General features: G+C 43.0%; 1 protein-coding gene across 5 annotated transcripts; it reads right to left on the bottom strand.

The window, feature by feature from the left end:
- Positions 1-1,600: 1,600 nt before the first annotated feature.
- On the bottom strand, positions 1,601-16,791 carry rilpl1 (Rab interacting lysosomal protein-like 1; the record flags this gene model as incomplete). Of its 5 annotated transcripts, none has more annotated exons than XM_083929835.1 (9): positions 16,232-16,791; positions 10,781-10,928; positions 10,022-10,140; positions 8,753-8,992; positions 7,426-7,602; positions 5,262-5,312; positions 5,029-5,183; positions 4,841-4,945; positions 1,601-1,952 (listed from the first exon to the last, which is right to left on the bottom strand). In XM_083929835.1, exons 1-9 carry the CDS (start codon positions 16,517-16,519, stop codon positions 1,820-1,822), a joined length of 1,416 nt encoding a protein of 471 aa, XP_083785961.1. In that variant the 5' UTR covers positions 16,520-16,791. The 5 variants fall into 5 exon arrangements, with proteins under 5 accessions (XP_083785961.1, XP_083785963.1, XP_083785964.1 ...); XM_083929836.1 differs by lacking the exon at positions 1,601-1,952 and adding an exon at positions 3,350-3,443; XM_083929837.1 differs by lacking the exon at positions 5,262-5,312.
- Between the last annotated feature and the right edge of the window lie 316 nt (positions 16,792-17,107).

A 17,107-nucleotide genomic window follows, 5' to 3' on the forward strand; every position in this document is an offset into this window, starting at 1 on the left:
GTGAGTACGTAAAGAATCCAGGCGTCCTTAAATGCATCACTCTTTGTTCATTTGCAGCCATTTACTAAAACCATTTAACTTGAATTTTTACGTCTTTAAAGTGAAATTCAAGCGCAAAATCATCCCCGGGCTTTTTCCATTCATCAAATAATCAAACACGACAGTTTTTTGTGCATTTAAAGGTCTTTTTTAACCACTAATGCTGCTGAAAATAACAGCAAACCTCTGCAGCAGCATGAGAAGAGTCCCTACACACACAACAAAGCAGCAACAGCGTAGTTAGTGAAGCCAGAGTTTATTAAAAGAGTGTTTTAAAGACTTACCTACTGGCCCCTGTACCAGCTCCTCTCATAGTGAAGTCCATTACAGTGGAAGGAGCCCATTGGTGCTTTGTTTTGTGTGTGTGTGTGTGTGTGTGTGTGTGTGTGTGTGTGTGTGTGTGTGTGTGTGTGCATCATTTCTGTCTGAACTCATGATGCTCCTTTGCTCTGGCTGCACTGTGGTGTTTGCTTTCCCTAATCGAGTCCAATCAGTTTGATTAAACGCAGCTGGACTCCAGTAAAGGTAGAAGAACCATCTCAGGGACGATCAGAAGAAATGGACACAGCTGAGTGTGTGCGCGTGTGTGTGTGTGTGCATGTGTGTGTGTGTGTGTGTGTGTGTGTGTGTGTGTGTCGTTTTAAATGTGTCTTTTAAAGGTGTACTGTAAATGTCGTCGTACTGGAGCAACGACATTAAAGACGATTCTGCAAAAAATCAACTTAAATGATTTGAGCAAACGAACAAAGAGTGAAACTCTAAGGACCTCTGAATGCGCTCCGTACACGCCGCGTCCTGGAAGACCTCGGTAAACCTTCACCGACACTCAAACATCTGGGACGCAGCTGGAGTCTGCAGCACTTTCGAGTCCCAAACCTTCGTCTTTGTCGTCTTTTCCACCAACAAACGAACCAACTTTCCACTTCCCATCTCAAAACTCCCCCTCTTCCTCTTCCTCTCCCTCTTCCTCTCCCTCCTCCTCTCCCTCTTCCTCTCCCTCTCCCTCTCCCTCCTCCTCTTCCTCTCCCTCTCCCTCTTCCTCTCCCTCCTCCTCTCCCTCTTCCTCTCCCTCTTCCTCTCCCTCTCCCTCTCCCTCCTCCTCTTCCTCTCCCTCTTCCTCTCCCTCCTCCTCTCCCTCCTCCTCTCCCTCTTCCTCCCCCTCTCCCTCCTCCTCTCCCTCTTCCTCTCCCTCTTCCTCTCCCTCCTCCTCTTCCTCTCCCTCTTCCTCTTCCTCTCCCTCCTCCTCTCCCTCTCCCTCTTCCTCTCCCTCTTCCTCTCCCTCTCCCTCTTCCTCCTCCTCTCCCTCTCCCTCTTCCTCTCCCTCCTCCTCTCCCTCTTCCTCCTCCTCTCCCTCTTCCTCTCCCTCTTCCTCTCCCTCTTCCTCTCCCTCCTCCTCTCCCTCCTCCTCTCCCTCTTCCTCTCCCTCTTCCTCTTCCTCTCCCTCCTCCTCTCCCTCTTCCTCTTCCTCTCCCTCCTCCTCTCCCTCTTCCTCTTCCTCTCCCTCCTCCTCTCCCTCTTCCTCTCCCTCTTCCTCTTCCTCTCCCTCTCCACGTCCGACTTCCTCTCTCACCTCTGTATTGCTCGTTGAGTCATACGCTCTGCATGTAGAAGCATCCTCAGGTGATAAATCGACCTCCCTCTCTTCCTTCTCTCTCACCTCAAGCGCTCGGTACATTTTCAGTGTCTAGCGGTGGCTTTGGTGCGGGCGCTTCCTCCGCGCCGGCCTCGAGTGATGGACACGGGAGTGATGAAGGAGTGTTCGGGTAGTGTCCTCCTCTCCCTACTGGTGCTGGAACGCCTCCTGCGCCTGTTCCGTGTACACGTCGTCCTTCCCCGTCCACGAGCCGAGGCCGGCGTCGAACTGGCCGCTCCGCTGCGAGCTCCGCTGCTTATCCCGGGAGAAGAAACTAAACCTGAGGGACGAGAGGGAGGAGAGGGGGGGGAGGAGACAGGAGGCTTTAATGTGACGGTGCGCGTGACGGCGTCAGCATCTGTCCTCTGTGAAGAAGCGTTAGCGGCTTCACACTGTGTTATTGTTTTATGGGAGGAAACGGTTTAAGAGAGAAATTCACTTTATCAAAGAATATTTAATAATGTTATAAATGCAATAAATAAATAAAATAAAGACTACACGATTAGCTTTATCTCAAGCATCGTTGTATCTGCGTTATATTCTGTTAAAAAGGTTTGTCTGCACTTTATTTTTGCAGTTTTGCACGAACGTCTCATACTGTTAGTTTAGCTTTTTATAATAAACAAAATTATACAAATAAAATGAATAAGAATAACAACAGGAAAAAAAAATAAAAAAATAAAATAAATAATAACAAAAAATAAAAAATGAAGAATGACAACAGACAAATAATAAAAATTAAATTAAATTAATTAAAAAAAATTAAAATAAAATAAATAAGAATAACAAAAATAAATAAATGTAAATAAAATAAACAAAAATAACAACAAAAAATAAATAATGTAAATAAAAATAACAACAAAAAATAAATAATGTAAATAAAAATAACAACAAAAAATAAATAATGTAAATAAAAATAACAAAAAATAAATAATGTAAATAAAATAAATAATAACAACAACAAAATATAAAAATAAAATAAATAAGAATAACAGGAAAATAATAAAAATAAAATAAAATAAATAAGAATAACAAAAAATAAATAATGTAAATAAAATAAACAAAAATAACAACAAAAAATAAATAATGTAAAAAAAATAACTAAGAAAAACTTTTTTTGCAAAGAATAAAACAACAAACAAAATAAACCAAAAACAATATTTAATCAGTTTAATCACTCAAACTAAACTTCAGGACGGATTTTACAGGAAGCAAAACTGTATTTTGCATTTGTAGCGTTTTCTATTTCTGGAGATTTGACATGTTTGGCTTTTGTACATGTTGTTTCCCAGCGTGCAGAGCGTGACCACAGATCTGATCAGTGCAGTGAAGGTGAATTGAACATGATGAGTTCACTGTTACAGGACTAACTACTGCAAAAAGAGCTGAAAGCACTTTAGAGTTCATTAAAACTAAACCAGAGGTGTGAGTTTAGAGGTGCAGACGTTACTGTGTTACTGTGTTACTGTGGTCAGGAGACGAGACGACGACACACGACATGGAGATTCTGACTGGCTGATTGTTTTATTATACGCAATCATCCCATTGGACAGCGATGACACAGACAGCCCCACCATCAGCCAATCAGAATGCTTCAAAAGGTGGAAAATAAAGCGTGGAGAGAGCGAGCCGGCACATGCAAAGGGAGGGAGGCTGTTAGCGGAGAGAGAAGTCGAGTCATACAAGCGACACGAGACGTCTGATTGGCTGTAAAGTGGGGTCATCTGAGATCAGACCAGCCGCCACCATCGGCATAATGGCTGTGAAGATCCTGTCACACAGAAGGTAGAAGACACCAAAGGCACAAACAGGAAGAGATGTGCAGAGGAAGGGGAGGAGGGGGGAGACGGACAGGGGGGAGACGGAGAGGGGGGAGACAGGGACCACATCAACCTCTGTTTTACCCAAAAATGTGTGTGTGTGTGTGTGTGTGTGTGTGTGTGTGTGTGTGTGTGTGTGTGTGTGTGTGTGGTTAGAGCGGGCGCCCCATGTACCAGCGTTAGAAGTCCTCACTGCAGCAGCCCAGCATCGAATACTACCTGCGGCCCTTTGCTGCACGTCGCCCCCCCCCCCTGTTTCCTGTTATTCTCCGAGCCGTCCCGCCCAATAAAGGCGTGAAAAAGCCCCAAAAAATAAATCTTTCTGGTCTCAGGAGCCCACAACTGCGGTTCCGTGTGGATGAAAGTCCAAACCGTGCTGAGAAACACGCAGTTTACCGCCGTGCAGTGCGTGAAAAAGCCTCAAAGCGATGCTGCAAATTCTGCTGGAAGGATCTGATCAGTGCAGTGAAGAAGAATAAAACGTGACGTTATTACGCTGTTTTAATCACTAACTACTGATTAAGGGCGCACTCCCACTGTGCCTCCGTCCCGTGCCCCGTGCTTTAGGGTCCTTGTCCCCCCCTCCAGGCCCGTTTGTACTCACACTACCTGGGCCTCGGAGAATGCTTCTTGCTGCCTATACGTCATCACGCCGTAACACGTCACACGCATTGATGACGTCATGGCGATGCGTGGCTTTGTTTCCAGATCTTTCCGTAGACCTCTGAGTTTTTGTGCGTCTTGTCGACTGTTTTTGAATCTTTTCATCGACCAAATCTGCAGTAAACACTCCACCTCCGCATCACACCAACGTGAACCTTTCACCGCCATTGTTTTAGATGTCCGCGCATGGTCCCTCCTTCTTTTCTCTATGTCCCAACAGGCGCACAGGAAATGACCTCAGAACCGCCGTAGGCCTCGTGCGCACGCTCGTGCACGTGCGCACGCTCGTGCTCGTACATGTGCAAACGTGCTTTACAAAAGCCCACCTCTCTCAGACGGGCCGTGGACGGCAATCTGGCCGCAGTTATGCGCGGAGCGGTTGCACTCACACTGGTTAAAGCAACTAGACTTTACCCGTAAAACCTGTTTTGGCGCGGTGCGGAAGGACAGTGTGAGTGCGCCCTTAGATTGTAAATGAAAATAAAAACACCCGAGTTCGTGTGGTCGGAGTCTTAATTGTGAGTTCGTGGAACATGAAACGAGAGTATAACGTGTCCCCATTAAGAGAAATGTTTGCGCATGCAGGGACCAGTTTAACAGGCGTTTCCTCAGCACATGCGAAGCAATCAGAGGGTTTTTCTCTGACTAATCTTAAGTCGGAGTGTGATATGTGAGGGTAACATACAGGCGTTTGATTCCTGACTCCGGCTGGGCAGAAGAACGGGAGCGACTCCTCAGTTCAGGTGAAGGAGACGGAGACGGAGTAACGATCTCATCTTCTGTCTCGTCACTGCGAAAACAAACAACATGACTTTACTGATGAAGCGCCGAGACGCACCCTCCTCACGCCGACACTCGTGTCCCTGTGAGCACCTTTTGTAGTAGGCCAGCTCCTCCTGCAGCAGGAAGACTTTGGCCTTCAGCTCGTTCCTCTCGTGGAGGACGTCCCTCAGCTCCTGCAGGGTGAAACGGGGCCTGTTGGGGTCCTTCGGGTCCAGGCCGCCCGTCTCCTCCTCGCACAGCGCCTCCTGCGAGAGAGACAAACGCATCACAGGAAGGAAACGCAAAGGAAGGAAGGAAGGAAGGCGGCAAGGAAGTGAGGATACCTTTGTAAAGTATTGGAACACAGCAGGCATGTCCTCATCGCACATCGCCTCCTGGTGGCAAACGGTGAACGCTAAGTCAGACATCGGGCCTTGTTCCAATACGTTTGATCGCCCTTCCCTCCTCCCTTTCAGCTAAAACGCTTTTGTTTTTAAACTCAGCAGCATTCACCGTCACTGTTACCAACACATGCAGCTGACAGAGGACGTCATGCACTGAGCAAAACCAAAAACAGACCCTAATTCTTATTAATGTGTTTTCTAAAGTCCAACTGAAATCACGCTTAGTTTCCTCTTTTCGCAGTCGAACATAAAAGCACTTCCTGTTTCAACTGTTTCAACTGTTTTAACTGTTTTGTTTCAAAAGGGAGATTCAAAGGTTCCTTGGGAAAATATCGGAAAAGCTGCTTTTCCTCTCGGCCTTCGGGAATAAATAGAGTAAACAAACTGCAGCCTCCTACAGATCATATCTGATATCTGACCAGACCGAAGAGACGCTGTTTAACACTCGACAGCACATTTCCACATCATCCCAACCTTTTCAAAATGCTCTCATCCATAAAGTGACGGCACCACGTGAACGTTAACATAATCCTGAACAGAAGATTTTCCAGGACATTTGACATTTTCTCTCGTTTCCCACGACTGGAAAATTGTCCCGCTGTCTTCCAGGTTTCCCAGGACACGTGGGGACCCTGTGATGTCGTAGGCAGGTTTGAGGAAACAGAAGTCTGTTTTTAGTCGTAGCTGAGAGATTTCTCCCTGCTAACGAAATAACAGCAGCGATCAAAGCCCAACTCTGAGGGGGAGTTTGATGAAGACGTGCTGCAACGTTGGCGGATTCTGAATCTTGCTGGAGTTGTTTTGCTGGTCCGGCTCGCTTGAAATCAAATAATGTGTCCCAGCAACTAAAATGACTTTAAAGTGCAATTACGGCGCAAAATCATCCTGTGGTCTTCTTCGGCTCGTACGTCAAATGAGCCAGAGACAGTTTTTTTAGTGTAACAACTATTAACGGAAAAATCCAGGAGAGACGCTAACAGGCGGATGTAGCTAACAGTGATTAGCTCGGGGCAGTACTGTGAAGGCATTCAAAGGTCTTTTTTAACCACTAATACTGCTGAAAATAACAGCAAACCTCTGCAGCAGCATGAGAAGAGTCCCTACACACACAACAAAGCAGCAACAACGTAGTTAGTGAACCCGGAGTTTATTAAAAGAGTGTTTTAAAGACTTACCTACTGGCCCCTGTACCAGCTCCTCTCATAGTAAAGTCCATTCAAGTGGATTACCAAAGTCAATCCCAAAGGAAGGAGCCCATTGCTGCTTTGTTGTGTGTGTAGGGACTCTTCTCATGCTGCTGCAGAGGTTTGCTGTTATTTTCAGCAGCATTAGTGGTTAAAAAAGACCTTTGAATGCCTTCACCGTACTGCCCCGAGCTAATCAGTGTTAGCCACGTCCGGCTGTTAGCATCTCTCCTGGATTTCTCAGTTAATAGTTGTGAAAAAAAACTGTCTCTTGGGATTATTTGATGTTTGTAAGTGCAGAAAAAGACCATGGGATGATTTTACACCAGAATTCCACTTTAAATTATTAACGACTCACACAAACATTGCGTGCAGCAGTCGCCCGAAAGACCAAGGGATGATACTGCGCCTGTATTACACTTCCACAAACCTCTGAGAAATGACAGGATTTTTACGAATGAATGCAAAGATCCATCCTGAAACCAGGAAATATGAATGTCTCCCCTCTGAAAACACATGGGACATTACTCACAGAGCAGATACGTTCTGTGTGATGGAAGATTTAATTTCAGTTGGACTCTAAACTACCACTTCTACCACTTCTACTCAGAGTTTCAGGATCACGGTGCATTAAAGGACAACTTCAAGTGCCGTTAGAAGCCGAGCTGTCGAGGCGATCTATATTTAGAAAGGTCGACCCCAAAGTCTCACCCAGTTGGCCGAGGAGCCACAAATCCTCCTGACACACTCGGTTAGTTTCAGCGCTCCTCGTGGGCCGCGCTGATGTTAGTCTGCTAGCTTTAATTGTGTTTCTACTGATGCTTGTTCCTCAGGGGGGGGGGGGTGCAGGTTTGGAGTTAGTGTCGGGTACAAACACACCACCAGCACTCTGGTTCTCTAAACTAGCACTTCTGTATTACCCAGAGCAACACCGCCTCGTCTTCAGCCTCCTCGTCCCCGTCCTCGTGTCCCTCTGGGCTGAGGGAACCGGGCAGGGGGCGGAGGGGAAGGTCAAACCCCCCCGACATCAGCTCAGAGGGGTCAGGCGTGTCTGACCCGCCCTCAGCCCCCAACACCAGTGTAGCAGCTTTACCAAGCTGGTGGAGTAAAACACACTCAATTATACGTTTACAAACCAATCCTTGTTGTTATTGTCTCGTTTTGTCAGACGGTTTTAATTAATTATGCACCTGCAATTTGGGTTAAAGCCAAATAACTTTGGTGGAATATCATTAGTTATCATTCATGTTGCGTAAGGCCCTGTTTAGACGTAAAGGTAACGCAAAAGTGGCGTTGTGTTCCCACTTTTTATTCCACGTTTAGACGAGTGTCTTTGGGGGAAGTCTGCGTGGACACGGTGATGCAAAAGTGTGTAAACTGGATGTAGTGTGCACGTCAGGTGTGTAGGTGGAGCTGTGAAGCGCTGCCACACAACAGCACCCAGAGCTGGTGCATGCTGGGAAACGTCCTTCTCCTCCTCTCCCCAACAGCGGAGAAGCAGGACGCCGTACAGTGTGACAGGGATCTGCAGCACGGTCTGCAGCCTCCCACCGCCTCGGCTCCACCCAGGACACTTGAACGTCCCACTGATGCAAACAGTCCCACATGTTTGTTGTTGTTTACCTGAACTCTGCACACGGATGTTACAGAAACACACACGCCACGTGAGCCAGCGTGAGCCAGCGTGAGCAGACCAGAGCTCACTTTAGTGTTTTTACCTTTACACGCAAACACAACGCTGGAGCAGATCAGAGCTCACTTTAGTGTTTTTACCTTTACACGCAAACGCGACGCCGGAGCAGATCAGAGCTCACTTTAGTGTTTTTACCTTTACACGCACACACAACGCCGGAGCAGATCAGAGCTCACTTTAGTGTTTTTACTTCTTTACACAGAAACATAACGGTGGAGCGTTATTAGGCATTCCACTCTGAAGGGTTAAGCCTCAAAAACACTGTCGCTGTTTAAACGAAAGTCTCACTCGCGAGCGTTATCGTGTAAACAGGGCCTAAAAGTGATAAGACCTCTTTAAAACGTCCTGTTTTTAAGACTTTTTTTGGCGGTTTAACCTTTTTAGAGAAGAAACAATGAAGAAAGATTAGGGGAGAAGGGAGATAAATGTACAACAGACCGGATTTGAACATTGTACTCGATGCATTTAAAGTCCACATGTGAAGAAAATGATCTATTATCTATTAAAAAAAACATTTCCATATTAAAGTCTGACGTGACGTTGTAGCTGCGTACCTCTGCAGGTGAGGGGGGCTGAGGAGGGGGTTCCTCGGGGTTCCTCAGGTCTCCTTGAAGCCGTTCCCTTAAGCGTGTGACTTCCTGCCGCAGGGCGCCGACTTCCTGCCCCCGCGCCTGAGCCCCGGCCTCCAGTTCCACCTTCTGTTCGATCAGAGCTTTGCCTTGAGCCTCCACCACGGAGATCTTGTGGCGCAGGTCGTGGTTGATTTTCATGAGGCGAGACTGCTGCTGCTGGAGCTGCACAAACACACAGAATTGTGGGTAAATTATAAAAAATAAGTCCAGAGTATGAGAAGACAGGGATGAGAGGAAACACCCGAGGAGCTCAAGACTAAATATCGACCTTAAATATAAACTCTATTCATAAATAAAGCCGTGTTAAGGATGTTTTTTGGGATTTAACTCCTGTTTCGCGCCGAAAAGAGAGCTGAGGAAGGCAAAGCTCTGGATCTACCGGTCAATCTTGGTTCCTACCCTCACCTGTGGTCATGAAAGCTGGGTCAGGACCCAAAGAACCAGGTCGAGGGTACAAGCGGCCGAATTGGGTTTCCTCAGGAGGGGGGCTGGAGTCTCCCTTAGGGCGTACCCACACTGTCCTACTGCACCGGCCCAAACCCGGTTTTTCGGGTAAAGCCTAGTGCGTTTGAGCAGTGTGAGTGCAACCGCTCTGCGCATAACTGCGGCCAGCTGGCCGTCCACGGCCTGTCTGAGAGAGGTGGGCTTTTGTAAAGCACGTTTGCACATGTGTGTGCGTGTACGAGCACAAGTACCCTAAAGCCCGGGGCGCGGTGCGGAAGGAAAGTGTGAGTGCGCCCTTAGAGAGAGGGGGAGAAGTTCAGCATCCGTGAGGAACTCGGAGTAGAGCCGCTGCTCCTTTGTGTTGAAAGGAGCCAGTTGAGGTGGTTCAGGATCATCTGGTAAGGATGAACCCTGGGCGCCTCCCTAGGGAGGTGTTCCAGGCACGTCCAGCTGGGAGGAGGCCGCGGGGAAGACCCAGGACCAGGTGGAGAGATTAGATCTCCACACTGGCCTGGGAACGCCTCGGGATCCCCCAGTTAGAGCTGGTTAATGTGGCCCGGGAAAGGGAAGTTTGGGGTCCCCTGCTGGAGCTGCTGCCCCCGCGACCTGACCCCGGATAAGAGGCTGAAGATGAGATGAGATCTTACGTGCACGTGTTGTGCCCAGATTTCAACTCATCCATTAAGCTGTGACATCTCTGTGAACTGATCAGAAAGCATCAGTGTGCGCTGCTGCATGTCGCCTTACTGCTTCTATGTCCTCGTTCTTCAGTGTGAGCTCACGGTCCTTGGCACGAATCTCGTCCCTCTGCTTGTCCACCACTTCTTTCAGCTTCTTCATCACCTGCCTCTCCCGCTCCGTCATACCTGGAGACGGAGACGGACAAAACAGAAACAACCAAGGAAAAGAGGAGTTAGAGCAGAAAAGGTCTGAATTAATTTATATTCTTTTGTTTTTTATTAGGAGAGAATATTCAAGAAAACAGAGGGAACCCTGATTCATATGCAAGCATGCGTCTGTGTGTGTGTGTGTGTGTGCGTGTGTGTGTGTGTCTCTAGCAGGTGTGCTCGTACACTGAGGCTGGTCTGTCCCCAGTGTGTCAGAGTGACTGTGTCCTCTGTGTGAAACCTCGAAAGAGCCTCTGATGCAGAGACGAGACTGGCTCGCCGTCAGACACAAGAGAAGGCCTCCTTTGTGTGTGTGTGTGTGTGTGTGTGTGTGTGTGTGTGTGTGTGTGTGTGTGTGTGTGTGTGTGTGTGTGTGTGTGTGTGTGTGTGTGTGTGTGTGTGACTGACTGTGTGTATAACGTAGAGAGAGAGAGACGGGGGATGAGACACAGTCAGTATCAGTGAAACACAAACAGCAGGTGTACCCTTCTCTAAGCCCCAATACGTTGTTTTCCGCAGTATCGGTGTGTGTGTGTGTGTGTGTGTGTGTGTGTGTGTGTGTGTGTGTGTGTGTGTGTGTGTGTGTGTGTGTGTGTGTGTGTTTTGTGCGCGCGCTCACCCTCGTGCCTCTGCAGGTCCTCCTCACTCATGGGGTCTTTGTTGGACATGTTGGTGAGGAGGGACTGGTTCTCCTCCTGCAGCTGAGCGATCTGGGTGAGCAGGTCCTGAGCTTCTCCTCTCCACACGTCCTCCACCAGCTCCAGCTCCTGGACTCAAACACAAACGTTACTCCATCAGGGACCCGTTTATTATTATTATTTATTATTGTGGATAAAACGCGTCAGCTGCTGTCTCTGTAAAACATTCAGGGTGAACCTCGTAGAACTGGAGTCACATCCAGGTCACGACTACACGTCCGCACCAGATGGAGGCGATTGTCTCCAACACGTCACCTTTGGTTTTGGTCACAATCTCAAAATATTACCACTTTTTTTAAACAATCCAATTCCAACGTTTTTAGTCAAAATATTACGACTTTTTGGTAACAATCGTCCGACGTTTTTCTCTAAAATATTACGACTTTTTTTCGAAATCGTCAGACTTTTTCAGTAAATTTTACGACTCATAAAATTGTCACAATCTCATAATATTATGTCTCTTTTGTCAAAATCTTCCAACTTTTTTTTCGCAAAAATATTACGATTTTTCCGACCTTTTTGTCAAAATATTGAAACGTTTTTAGTAAAATTTTGCAACTTTTTTTGTCACAATCTTCTCTTTTTTTTCTCAAAATATCACAAGTTTTAGACTTTGTTTGTAACAATCATCCAACTTTTTTCTCTAAATATTACAATTTTTTGACACAATCTTCCCCTTTTACCTTAAGATATTACAAGTTCTATTCTCAAAGTATTACGACTTTTTTCATAACAATCATCCGACTTTTTTCTCTAAATATTTCAACTTCTTTGTCACGCTCTTGCGACTTTTGTAGTGAAAATATTGCGACTTTGTCTCACAATCTTCCAACTTTTTTCCCTCAAAATATTTACGATTTGTTTGACACAGTCTCTTTTACTTCTCCAACAGCTCCCTGCTCATTTTGGACACACACTAAATGCTCCACGCTGCAGATTTAGGGAGCTTTAAGGCGACATAAGGCTAAATGTCAGTTCTTTCTGACATTTCTACAGCTATTCTTTTTCTTCTTCAGCTGAATGAACTCTTTAAAAAGATCAGATGTGAAAAATCATCGTCACAAACCTGAAAACATGAACTTTTTTAGAGATACGTGGCCAGTGACGCCTGTTGTGTGTGTGTGTGTGTGTGTGTGTGTGTGTGTGTGTGTGTGTGTTTATTTTCTGGTTTAATCCGAGTTTTTCCTTTTAATGCGCCACCCCTCTGCGCGTGGAGAAAAGCTCGACTGTGCTCTTGAATGTGTCACTTTGACGATGTTACATGCCTGCTGACCATTCTGCGGAGAAACCTGTTTACATGCGGTGTTCATAAAAAAACAAGCAGAAAAACAGGTGAAGTCCACGGGTCTAACGCTGGAAACGTTGCATTATTGACCAAATAATTGATATTAAGTTGTGTTGTGATGAAACGGACGAAGAAAGAAGGTGTTTCCTGTGTTGATGTGTCATTTTTTCCCGTGTCAAAGTCGTGAAACCTGCAGAAACGTCCGCGTGGTCACACTCACGAGTCCCAGTTAATCAGTGACCCGGTGACCGCGCTTCACTCACCGTCACATGGAAACTTACACATGCACGTTGTTTTTATGAGTCTGAGCTTTAATCCTGGTTTAAAACCACCGTAATTTCCCTCCTGTGTGATTCTGGAAGTTTAAAGGTTTATAAAAACACACGTTAAAGATTAAACCTGTGTGAGCTTAAAAACAGCGTCTTAACGTCCGTGTGGTGTCGATATAATGTCCTGAGAAACGCCCTAAATACATCAGTTATAACTGTTTTTAATATGTTTATTTAATCAATATAATGTTATATATATAAATATATATATATATGTATGTGTATCTGTGTGAATGCACGCATGTGTGTACTGAATATCCAGGGTTCTACTGTCGTCAACGTTGTTTTTAATTAATAATTTATGTATTTATTGTTCTATTTCTATTCTATTTTTTATTGTTTTAACACCTTTAGATAAGTTTGCTTTGTGCAGCGTTCATTCACCTTTTCCACGGTCAAATTCAAGCACTTTAAAGCATTTTTAAGCACTTTTAAATACTTTTAAGGTCCATTTTAAAGCTTTTCCAGCACCTTAGGGTTGTGATAAATTACATATCTCTACGAATACACTTTAAAAATAATTATTTCACCTTTTTTTATCCCATTAAAAGAGATCGTTTCACGCTATAAACAACGAAAATTGTGATTTGTGACCCCAGAAAAATAAGAAATTAAACTAAATTTCTAATCTAAAGCTATTTGTTGTGAAAAAAATGCAATAAAAACACAATTTCAAGCACGTTTCATGTCTTGAAAACACGTTAAATTCAAGCATTTTTAAGGATTTCAAGCACCTGCACGAGCCGTTATTATCATTACTCATTTATACTATGATTAGTTTAATAAATTATATAATTTATAGCCATAAAAACATTATCAGTCATATTTTCTCCTTTTGTTAGCACACCACGACTCATTATTGATCACATTTACCACCATATTTATTATTATTGTCATGTTCTGTCTCCTCAGCTGTGCTTGTTTCTACTGTTCTGCTGTTTTAACTGTTATAACATATACGTTTTATTCACATTAATTTAATTATTATTATAGATACTGTTACTTTTGTGGTTATTTTACAGTAGTTTTGTAGCTTTTTACAGTGGTATTAAGTAAGTAGCATGTAAATAAAAAACTCAAGTAAAGAAAAAGCGCCTCAAACTTTGACTTTAGTCCAATAATTAATAATAATTATTTAACAAGGATTGTTTTTGACAAGCTTGTTGCACTTTGAGGCCTATGACTAATATTTGTGTTGATAAAATAAAGGCAATATACTGCATGTACTCCTATCCCACATTAAATGAATGGCCCTGCTGTATATAATAACTATAATTATAAATATCATTGTTATTAACACTAGTGTGACTTGTTGCTGCTCAAGGGGGAATTGTTGTGTCTCTGTAAATCATGAATACATGGTGTGTTCTTTACCGTCTCTTTATGTAAAATGCCGTAAAATAGAACTTTTGCCACTGTAAATAAAATAAAATTGAACGTAATCGTGACTTTCTGTTTGATTTGCGAACAAAAACTAAGAAGAGCGTGTGAGCGGCTGCGTCTGCTGAGCTGCTGCGTCTCCTCGTCGTGTTTCACATGTTCATGGATCGACTCATGGAAGAGACTTTGCTGACTAACTGGAAACTCATCACACATTCGACACATCTGACAAATATAACAGAGCGTGCAGAGTTTCCTGCTGAGTCAGAGACAAAGTTACGTCCATTAACCAGGTAGTTTAAGGGTTTTAGGCTTCCTGATGTGACCGTATGCTGCTTTTTATTGTCTTAAATGAAAGAAAACTGGATCATTTGAAGGTTGAGAGGGTTTGAGCAGACAAAACAAGATGAAGGTGTCACTCTGAGGTACCTGTGATGTTTCTCACTATTAATGTATTTCTCTTGTTTAATATAAAACAATTATGCTGCTTAAACATTAATGCAGGAGTAACAATAAGCTGATGGTGTACAGTGTATCATCGGATATGCCCTCACGTCAGACGTTACCCTGCATTAGTATAATAATGAATATTTCAGATAATAACTGACTTTTTTAATGTTAAATGTTGTATTCAGGTCGTTTACTTGTATTTATAAAGGTCGTATCATTGCTACCGTAACTTAAAATGGTGGTCTTCTTCTTGTAATGGAGGGTTTTTACAGTAATACAGGTGCTTTTACTAGAGTAACAGTTTAATTGCGGACTTTTGCATTTTAATGGAGTATTTTTACAGCAGTATTAATAATTTAACTATTTAGTTTGGTAGTTTTTTACAGTGGTATTTGTATTTTTACTTTAGTACATTTTTAAATTCAGGACTTTTACTTGTAATGGAGCATTTTTTCAGTAATATTGATTAATTTTACCCTTTTCCAGGACTTTAACTTGTATATTTACAGTAGTATAAATACTTTTACTTGAGTAATATTTTCAATTGAGGACCTGTAACAGTGTAAGTAAGAGTATTTCCGCAATAACATTGATAATTTTACTATTTTGGACTATCCTGGACTTTGATACCACTGTAAATATAAAGTTAATGTGTTTACTTGAGTAATAGTTTCAATTATGGACCTGTAACAGAGTATTTCTACAATAATATTGATAATTTTACTACTTTTCAGCACATTTACTTGTATTTTAACAGTGGTATTAATACTTTTACTCTAGTACATTTTTAAATTCAGGACTTTTACTTGTAATGTAGCATTTTTACAGTAATATTGATGAGTTTACTCTTTTTCAGGACTTTAACTTGTATATTTAAAGTTGTATTAATACGTTTACTTATGTAATACTTTCAATTGATGACCCCTAACAGAGTATTTCTACAATAATACTGATAATTTTACTCTTAACTTGTATTTTAACATTAGTATTAATACTTTGATTTGGGTATATTATTTAATTCAGTATTTTTTCAGTAATATTGATGAGTTTACCCTTTATCAGGAATTTAACTTGTATATTTACAGTGGTATTAATGTGTTTACTTAAGTAATACTTTATATTGAGTACCTGTAATGGAGTATTTTTACAATAATATTGATAATTTTACTCTTTTTCAGGACATTTACTTGTACTTTAACAGTAGTTTTTTATTTTACTTTAGTACATTTTTAAATTCAGGACTTTTACTTATAATGGAGCATTTTTACAGTAATATTGATTAATTTTACTCTTTTTCAGAACACTTACTTGTATATTAACAGTGGTATTCATGTGTTTACTTGAGTAATACTGTCAATTGAGGACCTGTAATGGAGTATTTCTTCAATAACATTGATAATTTTACTCTTTACTTTTATTTTAACAGTAGTATTAATACTTTTACATTAGTACATTTTTAAATTCAGTATTTTTACAGTAACAATGATAATTTTACTCTTTTTCAGAACACTTACTTGTATTTTAACAGTGGTATTGATACTTTTATTTGGGTATATTTTTAAATTCAGTATTTCTACAGTAATATTGATGATTTCACTCTTTTTCAGGACATTTACTTGTATTTTAACAGTGGTATTGATACTTTTATTAGGGTACATGTTTAAATTCAGTATTTTTACAGTAATATTGATCATTTTAACCTTTTTCAGGACATTTACTTGTATTTTAACAGTGTTATTAATACTTTTATCTTGGTATATTATATAATTCAGTATTTTTACAGTAAAACTTTTGCTTTAACTTGAGTAAAATGTGAATATCCTCGGGTTAAACCACAGTAACTTAGTGGGCCTGTCACATTTAGTCTGTTTGTTTGTTTATTAATAATAAAATAATAATAAAAAACATAATCAGTGTCATATCGAGACCTTCCGGTGCTTCTTCTCCTTCTCCAGCCGCTCCATCCGCTCCAGCCGCAGCTTGTCCAGCTCCAGCCGCAGCTCCTCGGTCTCGGGGCCGATGCTGTTGCGGCTCACCATCACCTCCAGGATCTCCAGCACCCGCACCACCTTGGGCATCAGCCGGGACAGAGCCTCGCAGCCGTACTGGTCTATGATCCGCTCGAACTCCTGACCCACCACGGCGGCGATGTCGTACACGTCCATCACCGTGAGGTCGGCGACGTTCTTCTCCAGGGCCGAGCCGGAGTCCTCCATGATGACCGGGGCAGTCCGGGGCAGTCCGGGACGGTTCGGCCCTCTCCCCGGTTTCCTCTTATCTCTCCTCCGCCACAGCAAACTTCCTCCCGTTGGTGAAACAACCGTGTCAAGTTATCTAAATTACCGCTACACTTTTATAAACTAACCTAAAACACCGTGAAACACCGTAAAAACACCGTGACTACCGTTCACCCATCACTAACGGCTGAGTCCGGCCGTTAGTTCGGGTTGTTCGGGGTAAATGTCGGCTGTGGCCCATCGCTGCTCCTAGGTTCTGTCCCTTCTGTTCGCTCCCGGCCACCGTAATCAAGGCAGCCATTTTGTAGCATACTGCATCCGGTTACGTGTTTCAAAATAAGAGCAGTGTTGACGAATGTGTTGTAACGGTTTTTTTATTTTAATATTCAAATGTTTTTGTTTGTGGAGGATTATAAGGGCCAGGCTTAAGGTAAAACATGTGAAAATAGGAGCGTTAACTGTTAATTTGTTTTTTTTTACTGTGTACATAAACAAAACCAATGCTAAAGTGCCCTCTACGAACCAAAACATGCGCTTAAGTGCCCTCTTGGAGCAAAAAAGTGTGCT

This window comes from Echiichthys vipera, assembly GCF_963691815.1.
Source record: "Echiichthys vipera genome assembly, chromosome: 16".
Taxonomy (NCBI): Eukaryota; Metazoa; Chordata; class Actinopteri; order Perciformes; family Trachinidae; genus Echiichthys; species Echiichthys vipera.